Source organism: Coturnix japonica, chromosome 12 (assembly GCF_001577835.2).
Source record: "Coturnix japonica isolate 7356 chromosome 12, Coturnix japonica 2.1, whole genome shotgun sequence".
Classification (NCBI taxonomy): domain Eukaryota; kingdom Metazoa; phylum Chordata; class Aves; order Galliformes; family Phasianidae; genus Coturnix; species Coturnix japonica.
Genome location: NC_029527.1, coordinates 1082443 through 1108085, shown reverse-complemented (window position 1 = coordinate 1108085; position 25643 = coordinate 1082443). Strand labels below are relative to the sequence as shown.

The 25643-nt window shown below is 45.1% G+C and overlaps 1 protein-coding gene across 13 annotated transcripts in view; it reads right to left on the bottom strand.

The window, feature by feature from the left end:
• Positions 1–23956, bottom strand: part of DOCK3 (dedicator of cytokinesis 3) — a 128322-nt gene extending 104366 nt beyond the window's left edge. For 9 of the 13 annotated variants that reach the window (XM_015874526.2, XM_015874532.2, XM_015874528.2 and 6 more), the window contains exons 1-5: positions 23727–23956; positions 10686–10769; positions 4984–5024; positions 3189–3244; positions 2211–2307 (exon numbers count right to left, since the gene is read on the bottom strand). In XM_015874526.2, coding sequence (XP_015730012.1) covers positions 2211–2307; positions 3189–3244; positions 4984–5024; positions 10686–10769; positions 23727–23763 — 315 coding nt within the window. In that variant the 5' untranslated portion in view covers positions 23764–23956. Of the gene's footprint in view, positions 1–2210; positions 2309–3188; positions 3245–4983; positions 5025–10685; positions 10770–23726 lie in introns of those variants that run through there. The other 4 variants (XM_015874535.2, XM_015874538.2, XM_015874539.2 and 1 more) reach the window with 2 other exon arrangements.
• Between the last annotated feature and the right edge of the window lie 1687 nt (positions 23957–25643).

The following is a 25643-nucleotide window of genomic DNA, read 5'->3' as shown; positions in this document are numbered from 1 at the left end:
CTGAGAGGCAGAGACACCCCACAATGCACCCCCCCCCCCCCCCCCATCTGCAGTGCCAAAGAAGGTTCTTGGAATTAATTGAAACAAACTCATCTTCTGAACCACAATCCAAGCAAGAAGTCTGCCAAAACACAAGATAAACAGCTCAGCCTATTCAGAGCTATGAAGAGATGCTCTACATTTTGTCTGGCGGTTGTCTATTATGTAGCAGCACTGCACTGCAGAGATGCCTACTATTGCCATTTATAGGTACTGACCTACTGAAAACATCTGCACTAACAACCAGCGTCTGACTTTCATTACAGTTTAGAACTTTTCTACACAGCTGACAAGGCACAGCAGCATGATGAATAACATCAATTAGATTTCTTAAACGATTCGTATTTCAGTGTGGGATTAATAAACATTTCTGCTGGTGCTGACCCAACACCAAGCAAGTATTTCTCTTTAGTCTCTTAGCACGTTTTATGATGTGACCTGCTTAACTTCTAACCAAACACCGCGCCAGCATTGCCACATCCATCTGTGCACCCACTACAATTCCTCAGGCTTCAGATGGTCAGTTTCTGAAGGGGACACGTTTCTATTACCCCCCTAAGAACAGCAGAGATTGTCCTTTCATGTCAGGAAAGCCACAATGCCCCATCAACATTGCTGAACATAAAAGAAAACATTCCTTTTTACTGTGAAGGCAGTCAAACACCAACAGCTTTGCCCAGAGAAGTGTTGGAGTCTCTGTCACAAAGAGGATCAAAATTTTACTGGACCCTGTTCTGGACAACCTGCTCTGCTGACCCAATGCGAGCAGCCAAGGGATGGCCTGAGGAGGTCCCTTCCAACCTAAATCATTTAGTGATCATTTCTATATTTATTTTGCATACGATTTCAGAGGGGAAAAGCAAAATATTTTTCCCTCCACTCTGAAGCTTTGCCAACTTCTTTTTTGAAGCTGATGCCTGCTTCCCAAATGACACAAAACCAGTAAATCTTTTCCCCTGTTATTTAAGAATACAATAATGTTGTGTGTAATGAGCTACAATAGGAAGCAGTCCCAGAAACAGAACCATTAACGTTTATAGCTAGAGCTTTCTTAATCCCTCTCCTCAATATGTTGCTATAACAATCAAAAAGAAACAGATTAGTAGAATGGAAGTTTAACTCATTTCTAAGTAAAATAATTCTCCTTTCTCAGCTTTAATACTATTGCCATACTACTGCTGCCTTCTTCATAAGACACTGGGTTGAGAGAAACATCTACCTTACAGAAGTATACAACAACAGAGAGGTAAGTATTTGGAGTGGAAAAAGCAAGGAGTGCAAGATGTAACAGTGGTACTATGAAGATTGTATATCGCATGTGCCATCATAGAAGAAGTAGAAGCAATACAAGGAAAGTTGATTTCATAATAGACATGACTGCTTTTTGAAGGGAGTAAGGAATGGGGCTCACTGTGCTAGAGACACACTGGACTCATCTTTTCTGCCTGTCTTTCCCAAGAACGTAACTTCTAACACTTCAGTGTTAAATAAGGTTCTACACAGTATTTCTCTAAACTAAAGAAAGAAAGGAGATTCGTGCTTGAACCACCTACAGTTCTTGGTCCTAATTCAATAGTTATAGACTACAATTACTAAGAAAAAAGAAGTAAATAAATAAAAAGGAAAACAATATTTTCAAATAAGCAGGTTTCTTATTTGCTGTTCCATAGGATTTGGCCATTAAAAAACCATATAATAGGATTATAATGAAAGCAGAACTAGGTGACATTGTCTGTCAGCAAGTGAAAATTATATAAAATAGATGAGTAAATGTGTTTATTTTTAATACTGGAATAATATGGAAATGCTTCTGTTTGAGTTTCTCCTCTATTAAACCCCAGTCACCAAAACAAATACAGACTGCACTGAGTAATTCTTTGAGGAGACTCTCAGAGACCTCCCATTTTGGTGTTACTAAACACATTTCTTATCTACTTAAGAACACAATTTAAATAAGGAAGGTTTCAGATCTGAAGACAAGATTTCAAATCTGCTGAAGTTTGCATAGTAGCCCATGTGGACCCCACATTACCAGTGCTTCTAGAGTCAGCCACCAGACAAAAACAAAATCTAAACAGTTGTTTTCTTTCTAATGGACTGGGAAGAATGCAACACCTCGCTTGTTCAGTGTATCTGAAATTGCTGTGCAATGAGAAGAATACTGCTCTTACCACATACAGCTGCTTCCAGAGCACAGCCCATTCCTGTAGTGTTGCTGTGACCTCAGTCACAACAGAATCTTCAAGTGGAACAACTGTTTCATATTGCCTAGACAAGAAGAGGACCAAAAAAAAAGTTAGGAAGCATCAGTACTACCGCCCTTAAAAAGTTCACTCAGCCCCATTGAGAATAATGATACAATGCAAGACTATCAGAAGTCACACCTTTTTCTGCAGGCACTTCACTAAATGCCACATTTTAGTTTAATCTTCCCCATTTAACCTTCCACCTTAGGTGAAGGTCTGAAATGCTGCACTTCTAATTCTCCCCTAATGTATTAAATGTAGATAAGAGCAGCTCTGAGCACACAGGAACATCAGTCAACCTAACAGGAAACTGCACTAAGAATTCTGACATCATATCACCACCAGCACTGCTATTCACATTAACTAAATTAACCCTATGCCTAATCAGCCTTCCTGCTGCAGGGAAGGTAAAAGATAATTCAGCAGAGCAGCAGAGCACACTTTAGTCATTCTCTGGGGTGAGGTATGGGGGTTGGATGTTTTTGAAAAGTTCCAAAGTAACACAGTTACCCTGTCAGCTATATATGGATGGAAATCTGTTCAGAAATGAGATCTGCTGCCTACGTGCCAGTGCCTCCCTAACAAATAGAACGGAATACTGAATTCTGCCAGTGAGGAGCAACAAGGAATTAAAAATATAAATAGAATTCTTTAAAATAGGTGTGTATCAGGCAACACCTCTGAAATCCTGATTTATGAAAAGCAAACAGGAGTAAATAGCAGAACTGCTTCCTGCTATGTTAAAAACAACAAGAAAAATCAAGGAATTTATAACAGAGCTCAATTTCAGAACATAATAAACAAACTACAATGAAGAAAAAGCACTATGAATTTAATCACTATTTCTTAGATTCCCCTCTAAAAGAGAAACCACAGTTTCTTGAAGGAAGGAAAAGCACTCACCCTCTGTTACTGACAATTGCCTTTTTCAAGTGAATATAATTTGCTGGAAAAATCCCCTGCAAGAGAGAAAAGCCTGTAAGTTAGAAAGGCAACACTTGCAGTTTTTAGTGCTAATATATTTATACCATTTATTTATGTATGTATATAATTGCCCATATACTGTATTAACACCCTCCCCTCAGACACTGCCACAGACTCAAGTCAGCCTTCAAACTGGCCAAGTAGTTTTCATCCCACAAAGCTCCCCAAAGCGTTCAGAAACACTGTTCTATGTGAAATGCCCTCTGGTATAAAAACAGTGGGTAAGCAACTGTGCCCAAAAGAGAAGTCCCATGCTAAGCCTACACGCTGTTGCCTGGGAATGGACAAGATCAAAATAAGGGATCTACATTTAGCAAATTTTCTTCGTGCTGCAAAGAGCATGTGAGCCCAATAACGTGCTAACAGGTGATGAGCAAGCAGGCATGAGGTGTGAGGAGTAGAAAGAGCTGTGAGAAATGAGCAGCTTGCAGTTAGCAGAAAGGAATGAGGAACAGCAGTAACAACCAGGGACACTGACTGCAGAGATGTAAGCTAGCCAGCACCATTGCCTGTTGTGCAGCTCATAGCAGACATCAGCACCACTCCAGGCCTCTTCTACAGCATGCTACATTATCTTAAGTGACAAGGGCCTAGGCTTAAAAAAATTAAGTACCAAAACAAAACACCCACCATCCAATTTGCATCTTGCCCCTATCCCAGTCTTTCACTGAGCAAACAAGGATTCCAATACCTGCATACCCTGGGCTATCATCCTTCTAGCAAAGGACTGCCCCAACCCACCCAGCACAGCATGATGAGGGTTCTGAAAGGAATATTAAGCAAATCGTATCCAAAATGTTAAGGAAAAATCCTCCCTTTTGATGGGCGAGATGGATACTGCGATAGAACACAGAGAGAAACAAATAGTAATGGCTTCATGAGGAAAATAAGTAAATGCTTTCAGCCCTACAGAAATCCTGGGGAAAAAAAAGCTACTTCAGTTTCTTGTTTGGTTCCCCTCCAATCCATGCTTTGTACTTCTGTGATCCTGTGCTGTTACCTAAGAAACCAAGGAAGGCTTGAAGGGCTCTCTGACCAAAACTGAACATGTACTCGAGAGAAGTGGCAGTGCACATAAAACAAGCATGGGCTGTTGCATGAAGAGGACTGCAATCGTGCAAACAATTCCAGTAACAACAGGAGAAAAAAAAGTAGTCCAGAACATGAAGAATCTGATGCTCTTTTCTTTTTAAATGCGAGCTGTGTTTATACCAGAAGACATCAAAGGAGAAAACTATTCATGTGTCCCGATACATACATCTACATAAAGACACGTGCACTCATCAGGACAGTCACAAAAATTCAAGAAACAAAATGGGTGTAACTGGAAAATAACCAAATAGTAACGATCTGAAACAAAGCACCCTTCTTCATCAGACACTTTTCCATAGTTGTCTTAAGATAATAACGCGAATTACTGAACATGCTCCATTAAGAAGCATAAGATCAGCCTCCCTCTATGGCTTTCTAGGAGGAGTCATGTGGAGAAGTTCCGACTGGACGAGACTGACAAGTATTAGGAAGATTTAATGGTACACAGCAGGAAGATTTCTGATTTACGGGGGTGACATATATTGTTCACTATATTTGGGAAATAAATCTAATCTCATCACATGAAGAAGTGAAAGGTAAGCACAACCTTGGGCAGGATAACAGTTAACAGGGCTGCAAACAGCAAAGCAGAGACAATCTACCAGTAAATCGAAGGACTTACCTTCACATTGGGCTTCTTAATGGAAACACCTCTGTACCACCCTGAAACCAGAGAAAACACATTACATTACATTCCCGCATTGCTTGTGTTACAGAGAAGCAAGCTGACCAGAAACAATGCAATTGCTGAGATCATCTCAAAAACCACCATCAAACCACAGGTCAGGCTTTAAGATACTTTTTTGTTTGGCTCTGCAACAAAATGACAAGTAATTACGGACCTGGAACGCTCCTCTTTCTTCCATCAGGAATAAAAGCAGCTTAGTACACTTGGTCACTTCACTAACAATCGTAAGCTACTGTTAAAAGATGTGCTCAGTGCACAAACTGCACTCACTTTTCCCATGTGCTGGTACAGGAGTGTCCTCCTAGTATTTACCATAATGAAAAACCCAGGCTCCAAAAACCTGCTTTTTTACAGACAGGAAAAGCCATTACCATACATTTCTAACACTGTTTAAACAAATATAAATCCTTTGGATGTGTCTGGTCTTCTGCATGCCTTGAGAAAAGACTTCAGGATCTCATTTCACAAATCCAATTACGGTTCTTGCATCTCCCATCAGATAACAGCCCCAGACAGGACAATATATCAGGAGTAAGAGCCAAAGCTACCAGTCAAACAGAAGAACCCAATTACTTCCATTTCACACAGGTGGAATTAATGTCACTGCAACACAGCGATTCATCTGGAAAAAAAAAATCAAAAGCTCTAGAAACACCATCCAGTTCACCATGAAATGTGAGGGCAGAGGACATTAGCATGTAAGACCTGAGTCAGAGGATGTAGGTTTTGTACAGAGAGAGGCCATGCTTCATGGAGAGACACGCTGCCTCCCCATTTCCTTTCCCAGCAGCTTAGAACAGACTCAATCTGTGTGACCCAGTGGACAGCCCAGGGAAAGGCAAGCAGGTCACTCCAACTGGTTTTGAATAAATGAAGCCCTTTGCAGGGTGTGGGGCTTGTAAGGAGGGAACACCACTCACAGCAAGCAGCCTGCACGGTGCTATGCTCCAGACTGGTGGCTAAAACGCCCTGTTCCACCTTTGCTTATCCACATATACATATCTTCCTCTTACAACAACATATCCATATTGAAATTCACAGCATAGGAATCTTAGAAACCTGCATATTCATACAAAGGGACTGAAAAAGTTTGTACAGAGCTGTGTCCCACTCAGGAGTCACAGCAATAGTGCTGCTCTAATTCAAAGGACTCTGGGGCAGATGTGCTCAACTCAATGTTATCAGCTTAGTGATAACAAGAGCTACCAATGGTTTGCGATCCTTCCTTGACAATGGCTTGAACAAAACAATATTCATTCTAGAAGTTGCCTCATAACCCTTTTCAGATCTCCAGTTAAACAGCCATAAGTCTGTGGAATGGAAAACAAGGCTTTTAACATTCACCAGTCTGAAACAAGCGTGTTTGCCTAAAGTGATCAGAACACTCTGCAAACTTAACAAACTAACTCCACACCCAGCATATAAAGCCTGGACACCACACAAGTGCCCAACACAGCTGCTCTCACCCCACACTCGTTGATGGAAATCTGTGCTGTATGTTGAATTACCCCGATTTATTTGTGCTACCGAAAGAAAAGCAACACACAATATAAGCCAGTGTTGGTGCTGCAGGTTAAGCCCATGCTCAGGTCCTGCCACAGCCTCATGCTCTCCAACTGGCAGCAGCCCAGCATCAGAGAAATGAGCCATCTGATCAGATGCAGCAATGAGTGACAAAGACAAAATGGTTTCTGCATCATAAGCTCTGTTGGGTCTCAATGCTGATAAAAACATCACGGTTTGCTATTGGATCACATGCCACAATGCATTTCATAATGCTGCCTGAGAACATGGCACAGCTAACATGCAGCCTCAGCAGCAGGCCATCCCACAGAGCCTTCCTCACCATAGCAGCTGGACACAAGCACACGTGCTGCCCAGCTGGTGTCAGTGCAGTGGTACCAGCTGGCACTCAAGGCAGGGTCTCCACATGCTACATGATGTTTGAAGAAATGAAACTCTGAATCCCCACAGGGACCATATCATCATGTTACGCACTGTATAAGCGTGACCAACGTGGCAGAATGCAAAACAATTCACAAATGACCAGTGATGCTTCTGTTAGTTAATTCCCAGCTATGGTTAAAGTATATTACCATGTAAAGTCCCACTACAAATTTGGTAAGCATATCTTGCATTATTAAGCTCTGCCAGATCTCTGTATGTTTTTGGCCAAAAGCTGTACTTCATGATTCCAGATCATAAGCATCCAATGAAAACAAACCACAGTTTAATTTGCAGGGCTGACAGGCTGCTGGGATTTATCTCCTTGTTCAAGTTAGGAAGCAGACTTCTATTCTACTAATTGCACAGCTTCAAAAAGATTGATAAGTACTGGATGGCGCTTTTCATCTGATCTTGTTCATTTCTGTCAAGGAAAAATGATGCTTTGTGAAACCACTAAAAACATCAATTTTAGGATAAAATGCTGGAAGCTTTTAGCTGAAGTTTTCCAACAGAGATGCCATGATGTTGGGAAAACCACCTTCAAACTTAAACAGGGAAAAATGAAGGTCTCACACTGCAATTGCTACAGTTAAAACATGCAAATGTGCCCATGGAATTGAACAGATGCCCCAGCTGTTAAGGGGAAAATACCAACAAAGAGAAACTATGAAGGAAAGTCAGACCAAGATAAGACCCATCTATTCCCTTTACATAAAGCTCATCAGTGGTTCTGAGCATTCTTCAAAGGGAGACCTGGCTTTAAGCTTGCAGAAATCACACACAAAAGCAATCATGCTAAAAGCCAGCTGGTCTCCAAGGACAGCTTGGGCTGAGGAGCTACACTTCCCATGGGCAAGTTTCCTTCACTATATTCATAACTGCAAGCAAAGCAAACCGCTGGAGCAATTGTTCTTCTTTGAGAAACAATGTAGTGGGAGGCAGGAAGGGATTTCCAAGAAAAACAAAGATCTTTCCTAGGAGAGCTAATGTGAAAACACAGGTCCACGTTCTGAAAAATATTTAGAAAGTGAGATGCAAATCCAGAGGCTCCTTTAGTTACAGTGTGCTGCTCCATTACTTAAGAGCTGCAGGAATTTTTCCAAGTCATCAATGCCAATGTGACTCTTCTTGAAAAGGCAGAATCATCTCTTTAATAACTGACGTATAATTCTGTATTTAATAAAAAAAGAAATGTTTCACCAAGCACAACTTTGAGCTATGAAGGCACAATATCAGACGCAGCACTGTGACTTTCTGCAACTACTTATCAGCTAAACTAGAACCCCCAGCATCACCTCACACCCTTTCTCTTAAACCCCTAATTAAGAACTTACTGCAAAAATAAACTGATTTCTTTACAACACCTGCATAAAAATGCTCTGTTATGACACAGTAACTATTGTCTTGAATATCAATGATTACACTTAACAAGCAGAGTCTGAAATTCCTATCCCCTCGATAGCCAACACTGTGACGGCTGTACAGCTGGTAACTAGCATTTGATCTGCGCTTAGCTTTTATTCCATTAAGCAATTATAATTAAATTATGCATATTGTAGATCTTACAGATCTATCAGATTACAAATTTAATACATACAGGTATCTTAGCTACTTATTCTGAATTCTAGATAAATAAGTCTTTCCAGCCTTGTGAATAACACCCTCAGACCTGGAGGCCAGCTATCTTTTGCATACGCTGGCCAATCAATAATTGCTTCTACCAGTCACTGCTGGATACCAAAGGAGCTAAGTACATTACATGTATGGCTAATGAAAACTGCTACTAACACAGAAATTAAACCATGAAGGTTTTAAGAAGCTGCATGACTACAATTAAAAAAGAGGAGTTGCTCGTGTGTTATCAGTTAATATTCATTATTGTTAGTGCTATTAGCCTTAGAGCTCCACTGCACAATACATGTATAAACATATACATAAACGTGTGTGTGCATGCAAGCACACTGGTTCCTTTACCCTGCAAAAACAAACAAGCTCAGCTGCAGAGCTACACAGGACAGGATAGTGTGCTTAAAAAACAACCAGCCCACGTGCACTAAAGCCTCCATCCACAGAGGAGAACCCCATAGCAGAGGGCCTTCCTTCCTCAATGATCTGAAGACTGACACAAACTGCCTTTGAGGAACTGTCCTCAAAACTACCAGCAAAAAAAAGCACAGAGCCCAATTACTGTAACACTGTAGAGAGACGGGCTGGATTATCCTTTTGCTTTCCCACGAGCAAGCTGCTCCTTTGGATACTGTGCCTTTTTCTCCTCAATTTTGGAAGTTTCCCAGATTACTGGAAATGGTTTGAAAATACCATGCTTGACTCCAACAATATCACTGTTTCCCCCTAGAGTTAGATTATTCTTTTCAAGTACTTATTCCTGAGCTTGCAGCATTCACAAGACCTGGCAAAGCGACCACAACCAACACCACTGTCTGAACAAAGCTGAGCCCATCACACCACGTTGCTTTTAAACAAATATTATCAATTTGCATGTGTGATAGCAGATGTATCGTTTACAACACGCTTCTCTGTGGATTAAACATCACCACTGAACTGCAGAACTCTCATTTAAATCTTTATAGGTGAGGAAAACACCACTTTTCTGAAAGAACCACAAGTATTCAGTTACTTTTTCATTGAAGAGTTCAGTCAGCAGCTAAAAAAAACAACCCCCCTGAACGCATGAGGAAAGCCTCAAGAGCAAAAGACAGTTTTAGGCAAGAGAGAAGAAAAAGCAACCATCTGACAAGCAGCCAGGAGGTTTATATAGGAACTTCAGCACTGGAGATGAAACAGGAACATAAACTGAACAAACACAAAACCAAAACCACAGTTCTATGGAACGAGAATTTGGAATTCAGATTTGTGGATCTGGGGTCTGAATTTATCTTTAAATGCTTTAGGATTAAGGTTCCATTATTCAGACTCAGACTACAGAGAAACATCCTCACACTGTACCTTGTCAGCCTCCCTCTCGATCAACATGTTTTACACCATTTGCTTACTCTGAATGTTAGGATAAAAAGCATTCTCCTTTTACATGCAACTTCAACCAGAAGTCCCAGGAATACAGCAAGGGATCGGGATGTGCAGTTTACTCACACACAGACATCTACAGCCACACAAGAACCGTGGTCATAGCTGTAACGCTAACAATGGCATTCTCCTTCAGGAACAAAAAGGACCTGGGACGAAGCATGCACTTATCTCTATATCTCTATTCTTCAATTTATTTCCAGTATTGTTCCTAAATCGCACCCCTCTGTTCCACAACTCATGGTTTTTTTTGTGTTCGGGCATTTCCAAGCAATAAACACTGGTACGCTTCATTGAAACACATAACAGCAACATTTAGAAAACATGGCTTAAAAAAAAACCACAGGCTACACTTCATGTGATGAAAATTTCTTGCAAGACCCAATTACAGCACAACAATCAGGTCAGGGTTCAAGATTTTCTGGACAGATGGTTAACTTCAAACACACTGACCCCCTATCAGACTGGATTAGTGCCAGAAGCACTCAGCCTTTCCTACAAAAAGTGGGTCAGGCTGGTTCTTTATCCAAGTGCTTTGATTTGATGCATCATTATTCCAGAACAACTTACTAAAATCTGCTGTATTAAAATATTTCCACATTCTCACCCAGCAAACAGGACAACCTCCTGGGCACTGCACTTACCTTCACATTTCTCCAGGATCTGCACGGTCTCACCCAGCTCCAGGACCAAGCCCTGCGGCACAGCTCCTCGGAAGCTGCATATCACTGAAGGGTGGGGAAAAAAAGAGAGAGAGACACATGAGGGTTGAATCTGAGCGTGAATTTTCTTTCTAAGCATAGCACTTCAGCTCATTCCATACACAAAAATAGCTACTACAAAGCTGCCCAGAAAACCTGTCAGCCAACTTCTCCGCATCACATACCTTCATTTCGGCCCTTATCACAGGGTAAGCTCAGCACTGACACAAATGGGGAGCTTTTTATGAGACTTTTGAACCAAGCAAGGCTCAATTGCCTCAATCACCACCTCCAGATTCATACTAGACACAGAAGCTTCCTTGTCTCACTTCTTACTCCACTGCACAATGCATCAGAGCAGACAGTCCCAACTTCAAAGAAAATAATGAAGCGCTGTAATCAATCTCCTTCAAGTTGCACCCATTGCAATTAACATTTGTGCAGCTAATAGACCAGCAAAATCCGATACTAACGTGTACTAAGGTGTTTAATTGGATACCCTAAGGAATACAAAGGAACCTGTACTTTTCAAGAACTACCACACTAAACTTCTGAAACACTGTTCAAGGTAATTTAATTAACCTCCATTTTAAACACAAATTTAAACACTGAGATTTATTCCCCACTCCCCCCCACCCCAGGTCCCACATCTGCCCATTAGCACGTACAAACTCACACGGGCACAGATAGAACTCAGCCACCCAAGCCCTCTGCCCACAGCACACAGAGCCCTGGCACCTACACACAGCACAGTGCTACGGGTGGGATCCCAAGGGCTGGGACCACAACCTGCAATGAGTACCAGCCTTTCCCAGCGTAAGAGAATGCTCCCCTTTAAATACAAGTGCTCGGCTACAGCTGAGATGTCTCTCTGTGATGGAGCTGCAGTTCATCTCCACCCTGAATGCCTTTTTGTGTCAAGGCCACTGAATCCCTCATGACCGGAGCTGCTTTGTGCAGAACTGCCAGCAGCAAACAGGAAACCAGGCAATGCAGCAAACAGGCCCAGCCTGCAGAACTGGAGAACTCACCTATGAAGAACCCACAACTATAGGTTTCAATCAACGAAAATCACTTGATGCTTATCCCAGCAGCTGCCCAATGGCTCACCAGAAGGCCACCATCAGAGCTGTGGCAGCTTCTCCTTGCCCCTCCAGCAATCCACGTAAGTGACCTTTAAATTCTGATTTTTCTTTTTTTCCCTCTTAATAGGGAATAATGACTTCTGTATATTTAGGCCTAGAAGAAATCATTCTAATAGATTTCTTAATTTCTAGAAGGAAACTGTTCATTTATTAGATGTTCTGGCTGCTGACATAAAACAAACCTCCTAAGGGCTGTACTGCATCAATACGACACGAGCTCTGCACAGTTCAGGCCCTGCACTCAGCAGACACTCAGAGCCCTTTTCTTATGCCCACCTGACTCAGAAGGAAAAGTAAAATGCAGAGAACAGAAGTGAGCCCCGTCCATCCGCTGTGGGTACAATCTGGATGTCTGGTCTCCATTAGAACTGAAACTCTCAAATAAAACATTTTCTACCTCACATTCCTCATTGTCCATAGAGCAGAATGCAAAACAGCTCCTTCATTGATAAACCCGTGGGCTACGCAGATCTGCTGCATTGGACAATTTCAATCACCCATAAGGTACAAAACCAGCCAGATAGATACTGCAGAGTAATAGATGCCAAATCTCAAGAGATTTTTCAGCCACACCAACCTAACTGCAAGCCAACCCAAGTAAGCTGACCAAATACACCAAGCTGAATCTTGTACAACTGTTCATGACAACCCACTGTTTATCATCCCTGAAACAAATAAAGAACTGCAAAAAAAGCTGCTGACTGTGACAGAATCCCAGAACCCTGTGGCTGCTCTGCAGTCTGATATATGACTCCAAAGGTTACTGCCAAAGTTACAGATGTTACCTTTTTAATCACTAAAAACATATTAATGCAACACAATCTTATTTACAAAGTCACTTCTAGGAATGCAATTCTTCTCCGCGGTGTTACTTGAAAGGAATGAACACAAATATGGGTGGGAAATACAGCATAACTGAGACCTTCAAAGGTCTTCCAGTCAATTCAACCTACCAGGATTTTAGAAAAAGGAGCTGTTCTGAAACATCTGAAGCTCTTGAAGAACCTGAGCTTGGCTATGATAAAGGGGGAAGGCCTTTGTATGGATCAGAAACTAGGAGAGAAAGCTGATTTATTTCTGAGACTGACTAGGAAGCTCTGAAGGGCTCCACGTTGAAGCCTGTTCTTAATAAAATATTTCTTGGTGATCCAGGGAAGCTGGGAAGTAGCCAAGTGACTAAGTTTTGTGCTACGGGGGGTGACGCAGCGCTGCAGAAGGACCGAGCAGGAGCACACAGTGCAGACAGATGCCACTCAGTCCATGGGGCTGAACAATCCCAACCTCACACCTAACCCACAATCTCTGGCCTTGCTCCCACCACACTGAGCAGAAGCCCAGGGCTGATAGTAACAAATCCTGGCATCAGCTCAGGCACCTCCAGACCCTCCCCGCATGGCACAGCACAATGCTCTTGGGAAAATAGGCAAGACAATCATATACAGTGCTGTGTAAGATTCACAGCAAACCACCATCTGCCAGTTCTCCTCTTTACCAAAAACATGTCCTTTACCAAAAAGGACAGAACACCATGTGGAAAGGTAGAAAGAAGTGAGACAAGATGCCACAAACATGGCACAAGAGCTTTTACACAATGAATTATTGGCATGTTGTGCTGTGCTCCTCCACTGGAAACGTGTGCTACAGGTCACTACCAAGGAGAGACCAAGAGCTGAATGTTTGGCTGGGCTGACAGGATCCCTCCCACACTGTCCTTAAGGAATCCCAAATCAAGCTTCTGTTGTCCCCTGTTATTGACTTGTGACCTTAGCTGAACACTATTAAGGCAAAAATAGGATACAGTTCACTGGCAGAGAAACATTAGATTTCATGTCTCATTATTACCCTCTGCTGCCCAGCCAGACAACAGAGCTGCTTTCACTTCCACAGTGGCACAGCTGATAATATATCTTGCTTTCTGAAATTGCTTCTTATCCAATTTCTATGTCCCAGCTTCCCCACCCAGGCTCACCTGGGCCTCAGTGCTTCCACAGATCATTTTTCTTCTCAAACGGATTGCGTCAACTGCACGATAAACTTAGTGAGAGAACTGTGTCACATTTTCATGTGAGCAGGGAGAGAAGCTAAAAGGAAAGGAGGAAAATGCCCCAGCACTGTGCAGTACAGCACAGCCACACATGGGCTCCAGCAGAATCCAGCTGTGTCCATAAGCAGAACTACTCTGTGGCACCATGTATTGGTATAGATATGCACCCTGAGCCCATCCTTTCTGATTCTTCTGCAGCCTATTTCCTCACATCACACTAAAGCCTACAAAAATAGTTGGATGTTGCATAATGAACCATTTACAAGACAAAATACAGCTCAGCCCACAGTAAGTCATTTGTTTGCTCTCAGAAGGGAGCAGGGCCCTCTCCCTCCACACATTCCCAAACGTAACAGTGAAAAGCAGAAGTATTTATTTAAATGAGGGCTGAGAAACAAAACTGGTTCAAGAGGTTTTCGTGCTTCCATTGCTCCCTTTGCCTTCTCCAGACCTCAGTTACATTCTTCTCATCATTAAGTTGGGCTTTATCATCTTTTGCCTTTGCTTTATTTCTCATGTGTTCTCTTCCACAGTGGAAATCACTGCTGCTCAAACGTACCCACTACATGTTACATACAACATTTGACACTACCAGCAGTGACCACATCTATTTTTTTGCTCATATGATTTCTGATACTGCCTCTAGGACTGACTGTTCCTGAAGAAAATCATGTCATTATTCCAAATGACTGTGGATTACAGTGAGGACATATCTTTTCCCTAAACAGCTTTTCCAGTATGAATACATGTACTGGAAGCACCTACTGTCAAACAGCATAAGCTAGTTTTAACAGATGAATAAGATGAACTCAATCTTCCCCCATGCAGCACCTACATGACAATTCAGTCCCCATGTAAATTAGGGGAGAGCAGTAAACCCAATACCTTCCCCTTAACAGAGGCTGGAGCAAGAAAGTGAGGTAAAGGCATGAGAACAAAGATGCAGCTTTGCTGAACATAAGCAATGTTGGGATTGGGACTCCCTAAGGTAATTCTCACCAGCATTAGAACTTACATATGTATAAAATAGCACATTTCCAGACCTGTTCCAGCCAGATGTTTTCCCACAACTTTAACACCCACATCACCCCAGGACTGCACAATTTACTCGTGCAGCACATAGAAAACACTCCTATTTGTTCAGGTCCAGCATTAGCAGTGCCCTCTGCCTTGTATTCAAAGCACAAATGATCCATTTCAGTTCTTCCTGTCCACATGATTCATAATTCCAGAATGCTCTCAGTTTGTGACATTTTAGGGGTCTCTTCTATTCAATTTATTTTCCAGTTATTTGAGTCTTCATGCTTTCATACCGTAGACAGGGAAAGGTCTCAGTCATATCAGCAATATAAGGAAGCATTCACCTAATGGCCAGCATCCAGCTTCACCTGCCTGTGTGGCAACTGTGCTATAAAACCCCCCTGCAGGGGGAAAGGACCCCTACTGCCCAAAGCCATCACTGTGAGCCCCACAGAACTGCAGCCCTTCTGCCTACAAAGAGGAGCAGCTCCTGCAAACAGAACATGGTAGGCCTGACTGTTTAAAAGGCCAAAGAACAGATTATGAAGGAAAAAGACCTTCAGATTTTTATCAGAAATTAAAGGTCATTATGATTGAATGTTTTGAGGAACAGCTTGATGAAGCCTGGCAGCTCCAGAGTTTGCCTTGTCAGACCTGGATGATAATTTGACAAGGGAACAGAACCACAGGGAAATTTAGATGAAAATGTTCTCATTTATTCTACAAATACCTGGAAGAATATTTGCACCCTCACAGCACACCTTCCTAGTATCTGCACGACCAATTATTTGTCATCAATTAATTTGAGTCAGCCAGAGCTATGTGCAAGATCAGGCCACATTCTGCAGGTATGTTTACATAGAAAACTAGAAGCAAACGCCTCCAGAACGCTCTGCTGGTGAAGTAAGGACAACACCAAGAGGTTCGGTACGAGGGGAAGGATGAGCCCAGGTACAGCCCTAAGAACCGGCTACCCAGGTACGTTCAGGGTGTGCAGGGGGATCCCTCAGTGTGCTGGCACACACAGCACAGAACAGGGCTCTAATCCGATTGGAACGGGCAGGCACTAATGTAATACACACACGCCAAAAAAAGATTATCAAAAGCTGATTAAAAGCCATCCAAACGTTACAATAGGAGAGAAAGGATTCAACAAAAGACTCGCCTTAGAAGAGAGCTAAAGAATTTTTTGACCTTATTAACGGTCTTTATGAACTTCTACAGCAAACCCTGAGGAAGGAAAAATATACTGCAGAATTGAAGGGAATCTGCACGGCACTGAGCTTTACCCAAATTACAGCACAATTAAGTGAAGGTATTTGGGGCCGGCCGGCAGTTGCTAGGCAGCAGTTGCTGCTGCCAGGATGCTGCGTGGTGCACATGGATCCGAGAGCCGCCGGCAGCGCAGCCCTGCAGCAGCACATCCTTGCAGGCACATCCTTGCAGGCAAGGCCTGCTGCCATCGCAGGCATCCGCAGGGCACTGGCGCGGCTGCCTAGCAACGCCGCCTCCTCCTCCTGAGTCATGCTAGGAAAATAGTTGTGTAAAAAAAGAAACAGATGCCTGAGAAGAAAGGTGATCATTCACTAGCAAAGGGAATTATTGCGAGCATCCTTCCCCCCACCCTCCTAGACAAAAATAGAGATTAGGCTCAAAAATCGGGAGCTGTTTAAAATAGTTTTGCACATCCTGGTGACAAGAGGTAGGACTGAAACAAAAAGCCCACAGTGGTGTCCACTTTCTCACCTATATTACAGAGCTGACTTTGAGCTCCCAGCCCTGCAGGCACTGGTCCTGGTCACTCACCCTTCCCATGTGCATCAACTCCCAGCTATCAGCTCCCCCATTCTCTCCTGGGGGAACAGAAGTCCCCTACCCATACACCATTTGCCCTATGTGGAAAGAACAAAGCAACCCCTTTCTGTCCCCTTAGAGGAGGGACAGGGGCTGCCTCATGCCAGCCTACAAAGGGGAGAACTCCCCCCTTATGGTGCTTCCCTGCACCATTCCTCACCGACAGTGTGAGCCAGCAAGAGCTCCAGTGTCCTGCTGAACACCAGGAGACACAAGAAACCAGCTGAGTACCATCTGTCCTGGATGACAGAGGTGGCACTACCTCCCCAGACAGCCTGCTCAAGCACCTGGCTGCTGGTGGTGCAAGAATTCATGTCCTGGACGGTAAGAGACCACTGCTCCATGCCCTGTCACTGGGCAGCCCTGAGGAACGGCTGTGCTGCCTTCCCCACAGCTCCCCAGAAAGCAGCTAACCACAAACAGGCCCTTCCTGCCCTCCTTGCCCACCCCAGCCCCCATTCCACACCAACTACACCACACAACTCCCAGCCCTGCTGGCTAACTGCTAAGTCCATCATGTGAAGTTACCTTGGTGGTTATGATCTATGTTGATGGAGCAAACAGGGGATGTGAGCACAGGGGGGTGGTGATGCATTTCAGCAGTGGTGACAGGGACATGACAGACAAGGCACACTCTGGTAGGTCACACACAGCTGTCACAGCATGGAACCAAGAGCACCTCGATCTGCTCATCCCTGCAAATCTACTGAAGGTGGTGACTGCGCTGAACAATACTGTTCTGTAGCTGAGAATGCGCCCTATCAAGCGGTGTTATTGTGCTCTTTGTGCATCCTCCAGCACTATGGAGAACTGCACGTTGGGGTGCATACAAACAGGCCTGTTAAAAGCCACTTCTGTTTTCAACCCGCACCTGTTCAACCAGCCGTTCCTTCGGGTCTGACGTGTATGTAAGGCTTCATTGACATAAACTGGGTAACTCACTGACTTCTATTTAAATCAAAAAAATTTAGGGGAGAAAAAAATCTAATCACCACTACCAACATTAAAACTATGCATCAGCTCCCTTACATCATAAAATCTAAAGAAACCTCTGTTTCTGTGTCAGAGTGCTGCTACCAGCTCACACTGACAGCAGAACGACATGACTCTATGCCCAGCAGCACCTGCCATGGCTTTCCTCAAGGCCCAGGGCTCCAGAGTCCAAAGAAGAGAGCGAAGAAGCACTAAAGCAGGACAAGAGGAATGACCTCCATGTGCTGCTCAGCCCTCAGCTATCAGCCTTCATCGTGCTTTGACTGGAGACTGCTTAAAATAACACAGGTAACAGGGTCTAAGAGGAAGGAACTACAGTTGCAGAGAGCTTAAGGGATGCTTCCAGGATCTCAGAAGAGATTTCAGAGTTGATTCTGGCTTCCAAACACCTGAAGACAGGTTTGATTGTAACATCACTCACTTGGTTGAGGTTTTTCATCTCTCTGCCTTGAGGTTCAGCATGCAAACAGGTTTTGAAACAGAATAAGAGTAAACTGTTGTGGTATTCAAACTAATTCATAACAAAAGCAATGAGCGCACCTGCCTCTGAACAAGATCTTACTGCAATGCTTCCTTCAGCCTCTCGCACAGTGAAAATTACAACTGAGAAAGCAATACAAACTTTATCAACCTACAAATCACCACCATTTTTATCTGAAGCATGAGAAGTTGCAGCAAAATCTATAACAGCTGAATAACCCTTCAGCCTTTCAATTCCTTCGTCAATGTTCTCACACCCACACCTGAGAAGAGCTCCCATCTCATCTATGAAACACTAAATACGACTCCGACTGCAGTAAGGACTGGAGGTTATTGGGCACTGACAGCTCTTTCCTATCAGAACAATTGCAAACCACCGGCTGATATCCCAATCAGAAACACTGCTGCAGGTCCATCTCATGTGCTCATGGAGAAGAACCATCCTTCCTCACTCCCAAAGATCCTCTTTCTATGGGCATTTAAATGCCAACAAACACGTTGCTGAGACTATTCCAGAGCACAACCATGCAAAAGAAGCATATCAATTAACTTGTTTTCTGAACAAACACAAATCCTAGCTCCCTACAAACGGGCACTTACCTTTCTATTCCCTTTCACATCTAACCCCAAAGCAAAACCAGTGCAGTGCCAGTCTCTACCCAGCCCCGTTCTTGCCCACAAAGCACCTCCCGGTCACTCCATGCTCACACTAATGGCTCCGTGCCCTACAGAAAACAAACAAGTTGTACCAGGAAAATTCCTGAGAGAACTTTATCTATTCTTCTCAGTGAGTCAACAGCTGCTTATTTGCACTCATATTGTACATCACTAGAAAATTCTTTGTTTCCCATCAGCAACTTTCATAACATTTGCAGTAAGATTTTGTCTGAGACTGCCAACTCCCATCACACAACACTGCTCACCACTGGTGGAGAGATGCTGGGTGAGGACAGACAGCCCTGCACCTCAGCACTGTCATCCTTAGGAAGTGAGCCTGACTGTGGGCAGGGCAGAGAGCTTCCTTCCCATCCCACCAGCAAACAGTCCTGAAGGTGTTGGCCAAAGGCATCTCACAGTTTAACCACAAGCAAAGTGCTCTGAAAAACATCACAGCATCAAAAGTTAGAACCCATATTGCAACACTCCAACTCCTTACACCAGCATCACCCAACATTCCATACAAAACACACAATAAACTGCTGAAATAAGTGCCCGATTTCTTGCCTTTGCACACGATCCAAAAACCTTCTTTTCAACCTTATTTCTCCCATAGTTAGAAAATCTTGGCTAGCTTCTACCATAGTGTGGGCAGCCAGCATTTAGATGATCTCAAATAGTAAGGGGTCACTTCTCATCCAGCTCTGCAGACCAGTTATTCACATGAGTAGCTACGCTGTCATCTGGTTGCTGTTTCCTACGGTTAATGAGCCAAGACACATTCATCTCTTCCCACCAAACAGCATATCCTGTCCCAGGTGATCTCAGTAACAGAAGTACAGACATACACTGAACTGAAACTGCGCTGTTTGCCCCATTAAATGAAGCCTCGCTAAGCTTTCCTGTCTACACTGGAATTCTCTGCTCACACGTAGCTCAGGAGCTGTGATTCATCTCTCATTCAGTCAAATAACATTTATGTACTTCCTTTATGACCCCAGACCGATGAATTCACTTGCTCATTCTCAAGGTCACAAAGAAAAACCACGTTCTTCAGGGCAAAATAATGCAACTCAGAACAACTCCAATGCACTGACCACCCAGTTTTGCAGACAAATCAGCATAAGCCCACAGTTACTACCAGCACCTCCCAGAAAACTGTTACTCCGAGGTTTATGAGCACATCCCTCTGGATGGCTTCGGTCCCAAGGCAGATCACTGAAGAATATCCTTAGTCACGTCCCTGCTGCTGCCAGACTGTTAAGCTGCTGGCAGCAAGGTAAGAAGGAGATGAGCTACAATCTACATCCCACTACACAGAACACAGTTGCAGTGATTGATATTGCTTCCCATGTTACCAGCTCACAGAACCATGGAGTGGCTTGGGTTGGAAGAGTCCTCCCAGCCCCATCCCTGCCATGGGCTGGCTGACCCCATTGGACCACGCTGCCCTGGGGCTCTCCACCAAACATGGAGTTACTGCCAATTTTGAAGAGGCTTTTTTTCACCTCTCTGAAACTTTTCATTTTAAACATGTAATCAACTGCTTCAGTGATGCAGGGAAGCTGCAGCATCCATCACCTGGAAGCACTCCTTCACCTACCCATGGCCTAACACCCGAGGGATGAGAACTGAGCACGACACAGAAGCAAGGCAGACGTTTTCTATGTTGGACAGCCTTGCTTTTCCATACATTACAGAGAATTGCAAGATGTGCAAGCCAACAAATAGCAGGAGAAAGAAAATAAGGATCAAAAAGCAGAAGCTGCAGTACTGAACTGTAACTAGGACATTAAGATGCTCCAGCCTTTCCTAGCAGCAAGGGAGGCTTTTGTTTTGTGCATTCATGCTTAGAGATTGACTTCTTATTCTCATCAGTTGAGTAATGAAAATAAATACACAACAATCACTTTGTTCAAATAAAGCAATCAACAGGTTTTAACCCACTAACTCCCAACAAGGCAGCAGTAGATGCTGTTTGTGCAGGCTGGTTTTCCTGCTTCCCTGTGATTTAGCATCCATACATTTAGCGTGGCCAGCCACAAAGTACAGGATCAACTACAAACATCTTTGGGTTTTTTTGAGCATGACCTAAACATGTTCCTTGCATGGATAGAGAGCAGCAAAAACTTGCAGCTTCATTAATTAATCAGCTCACCATCATTTGCTAAATTGTAATTAACAGTTATTTACTAGAGGGGTCTCTTTCACCTGCTAAGCTTTTTCTTTTAACTCGTTGTTATTACAGAATATTTGCTTGGGAAGCTTAATGCAACTAATATTTTCTTTAAGAGGCGGACTGCTTTAAAGCCACTACAACACTAGGGGGCTGGAGAGTTCGTTATCTGCAATAACCCACTGGGAGAGCTGAGCAGCAGCGTGCACAACGGTGCAGTGCCCACAGGAGAGATGCTGCCAACCCCAGGGCGTGCAATCCCAACGCCAGCTGGGAGCACAGGCACTGCATACAAGCATTTCTACATGGAGCTGAAGGGAAACAGTCACAACAGACTGCAGATAGGAGCAGGCAGGAGCAAGCAAGGAAGAACTTCAGCTGCATCCGTGGAGCTTTTCCATTTCTTTCTTTTGAATATCCCAAGCAATTTCTGAGGACCTTTGCTGCAAAACCATGCGAGGAGTTGTGTGCAAGCCGGGCAGTGCTGCACAGAGCTGCAGGCATCCAAGGCTTCTTCAGCTGCAGCTTCACAGGCACGAGAACTTTGGAACTGCCAGAAAGCTGCTGATGTTCCATCAATAACTTTAATGAATTCTCACGCAGTAACGAGTTGGCGGAGCTGTGAAGGGTGCCAGCAAGTGTGTGACAAATGTCTTCTGAAACTCTTTGAAAGCCACTGCAGAATACAAAACCCCTCAGTATCGACACATTGAGAGCAGAAACATGGTATCTTCCTCAGAAAAGTCCATGTAAGTGTCACAGTCTCAGGGTTCTTCCATCAGTATTCCACATCATAACGCCATGCAGAGCGCTGGGAGTTAAGGACATAACACTGCAGCTTCATGGACTGTTGATATATTTCATCATTTGTCACCCAGGGGGAGATGAGAAGGCACAAATCTGGAGTTACTTTCAATAAATAGAACTGCATCCAGATTATCTACATCGTGGCGTAGCGTTGCTGTGCCCACAGCACAGAGCAGGCAGCCAGGCCTGCCCAGGCACCGCTGTATTTCAGCAGAGAGCTGTGTGTTGTGTTGCATGAGCTGGAAACACACTTTTCCCCCCCAGCAGGGATGTGACTGCACTGCCTCCATGCAAAGGGACATCAGAGTCGTTTCAGAGCATGTGGGGAAAAGCACACAGGGTTTCTCGGGAGGGACAGTGATAAATACAAACAAATTAACGAAGCCCAAGAGATAAGCATCTCCCAACAACACAACCACACCTCCAGCTCCAGCAGCACAGCTCACCCCACACCAAGGGCTAACAGAACTCAGTGCTCCCCAGCACTGCCCCCACCTGTGGCACCAAACTCCTGACACAAGCAGAGTTTCCCACCCACCCTCAGTGGCCAAGCAGAGCTCAAAGCTCTGAGTCCCAAAGCCAACACTCCAGCATCTCACAGCAAGGAAGAACCACAGGAAGGAGGAAAACCAACATGATGTGAAAGAAGAGGAATTGTTTTCAATGCAAACACCTGCAAGTTTAGCAGCAGGACAAGAGGGGCGGCTTTCTACCAGGGCTTTCCATAGGACCAAGTTTCAGATCCTCTGCATCCTCCAAACAAGCACACAAAGCACAACGCAATTGGTTAATTTTACATAATCCTGGTGATTACATACTGCCCTACAGCTTCTCATCCAACACACCACACTCCATTGCTTGCTATGGTTTCTTTCCTAAACAAAAGTCAATTCTTCGTTTGTCTGCTTATTACAGAAGCCGTGGGGGATGCACCGAGCCAAATCCACGCTGCACAGGGTGCTCCCCCAACCTAAAGCATTCCGGTGTGTTCTGCTGCTTGCTGGCACGTTCAGAGTTTGCTTTAAGCATCATCAGCATTGCGACTTCTAACTGTGCATGCCGGCCATCCAAAGCCCACACTAACAGTGCGGGTTGGAGCTCCATAGCGAGGCAGAGGGGATTTTTTGTACCTGCAGAAGCTGATGACCACAACCCACCGTGGAACTTAAAAACACCTATATAGGCAATTGTTAACTATAACGAGATGTTTAGGAAGCCAACCTGGCATAGGCTGCCTACTTTTATTATTATTAGACCGCGAATAGCTCGCAAACCATTGAAAAAGCACACACTGAAGCAAAATAAAAACGAAGCCAAACGAAGCGTGCGTCTTCCTTGGGGGCTGCACGGCGCCTCCGCAACCAACAGAAACCTCTCACCGCATTCACGGCCCCGGCATCAAAAAACAAACAGAACAACAAGCCCGAAGCCACAGCGGAGCTCTCGGGGATCGGCGCAGAGCTCAGAGCGGTGGGCAGCAGCGGAACGCGGCCGTGCCCGTATCCCGACCCCGCATCCCCGGCCCAGCCCCGCCGCAGGTGCGTCGCTGCCGCCCCCTAATGACACCGCCACGGAGCCCAACTCCACATAAACAACATCGCGGCGGATGGAGGCGAGGAGGAAAAGAACCGAGCATCGCGGCACGGCCAAGGCTGAGTGATGCGTTCTGTGCCGACGGGCGCCATCGGGCCCCCGAACAGACGGCACCCCGAACAGACGGCACCCCGAGGCCGGGCACGGCGGCAGGCGGTGCTGGGGGGATGGCAGGGCAGTAAGGGATGGGAGGGAGGGGGTTGAGCGGCACCTACCCACGCCGTATTTCTCCTCCTCGGTCGGGCTCCACATGCTGCTGGCGCTGCGGCGGCCGCCGGCCGCGGGTCCCCTGGGCAGAGCGGGGCGGGCGGGCGCCGCTCATGGAGCGGGGGCGGCTGCTCCTCCTCCTCCTCCTCCTCCTCCTCCTCCTCGCTCAGCGGGGGCGCAGCTCCTCGGCCGCCGCCGCAGCGCAGCCCCCGCCTCAGGCTGCTGGTACCCGGCAGGTCCCGGCCTGGGGAGACCGGAGGGGGGTGGGGGGGGGCGGGGGAGGTCGCCCCCCTCCCACCCGCCCGAGCGCAGACGGCGGCGGCCGCTCTTCACCTCAACGCCCGCGGGCGGCCCGGCAGCTCTCCCAGCGCGATGCCGCGGCCCCGCCGAGCTGCTCGGCCCTGAGCCCCAACGCCGCTCCCGTCTCCACCACCGTCGTCGCCGCCGCCGTTGGACTCTCGCTGCCGCGCCCCCCCCTCGATGGAGCGATGCGCGCACGCGCTGCTTGAGCCGCACCGCCCTCCCCTGCCCTCCCTTCCCCTCCCTTCCCCTCCCCTTCTCTCCCGCACGAGGCGCGAGGCGCGGGGGCGGCGCTGACAGAGCCGGGCAGACCCTGCTCAGAGCGGGGCCTGCGGGAAGATGTGCTGTTCTACAGCCGTAACCTGTACTAAAAGCAGCCTACAGGCTGAAAGGCCTTTAGAAAGCACAGAGAGCCGATCGCTACCCTTGGAGAGATGGGAGCTGAGGGCTCCCAAATGGTCTCAATCTATATCTAAGGGCTGCTCACAAGGAACTAGTTTTAAACTGGTTTAAATCCATGTACTGTTCTGCTGCAGGGATGGGTTCTCTCTGTTCCCAGAGCAGGAGTGAGTGTCCTCCCATAGGGCTGCATTCACCCCTAGCCCTGCTGGTTGTATGGGCAGCAATGTGTGCTGTGCTCCTGCTGCTCTTCTGGAGCAGAAATGAAACCAGGCCTACTTACCCCTCCTGAGCAGATAATAAGATCCTTAACCCAGACACACAGCTCCAGTGCACAAGGCTGGCCATGGGAAGAAGACAACCCCCTCCACACAGCGTTTTCAGAAGCCTCTGGAGCTCAATTGCTCGATGTCAGGTCTTAGGAGCACACCAAACCACTTAATAACCTAACTTTGAACGCATCCAGCACTTTTTATAGAGTATCTGCTCTATCATTATGTAATAAAACAGAATGAAAGTTGTCAATTTGCTCTACAGAACTTATGTTGCTGTGGAAACCTTCATTATTTATTTCTTTTTAGTGCTTGCAACTTACTTTTCAGTAGTGAACATGGCTAGCTTTCTCTAGAGCTTTTTGTTTGCTGTTGAGATGTTGGCTTTCCTTTTCCTATACAGAGAACAAACAAGAAAGCAGCCAATAAGTGAGTATGCTTTACATGATCAATGTAGAACAAAACAACTTATTCAATCACTTCTTAATTCTGATCCATATTTAGGCAAATATATTTACAATAGCTTCATTACTTCATGAGGCTCCCACAGCGTGCAGAAATAACTTTCCAAAGGGACAAAGAACTGGCACTGAGTTGCATCAGTTGGAGATCGGCTGCTGCTGGGATTTATAATTTTGGATATATATATTTTTTCAGTAATAAATACCTGCTTATCTCTTGCTTGTATTGAGAGCAGAAAGCCTCTGCAGTGACAGGAGTCAGTCAGTTCTTCCCAGTCTCTTCATTCAACAGCAGTTCTTGGACTCCCCTCTGTGCCAGCTGACCAGCAGTGAGACAGATCTCTTTCTGGCTTAAGAAAAGAAAAAAACAACCCAAAAAAAACCACAACAACAAGACAGAATTTTCTTCAGAGTGCATCCATGTCCAAGTTCATCATCTACCAAACGTAGATACTTTTCAGAGCAGAGCAACCACCTCTCACAGAAATCCACC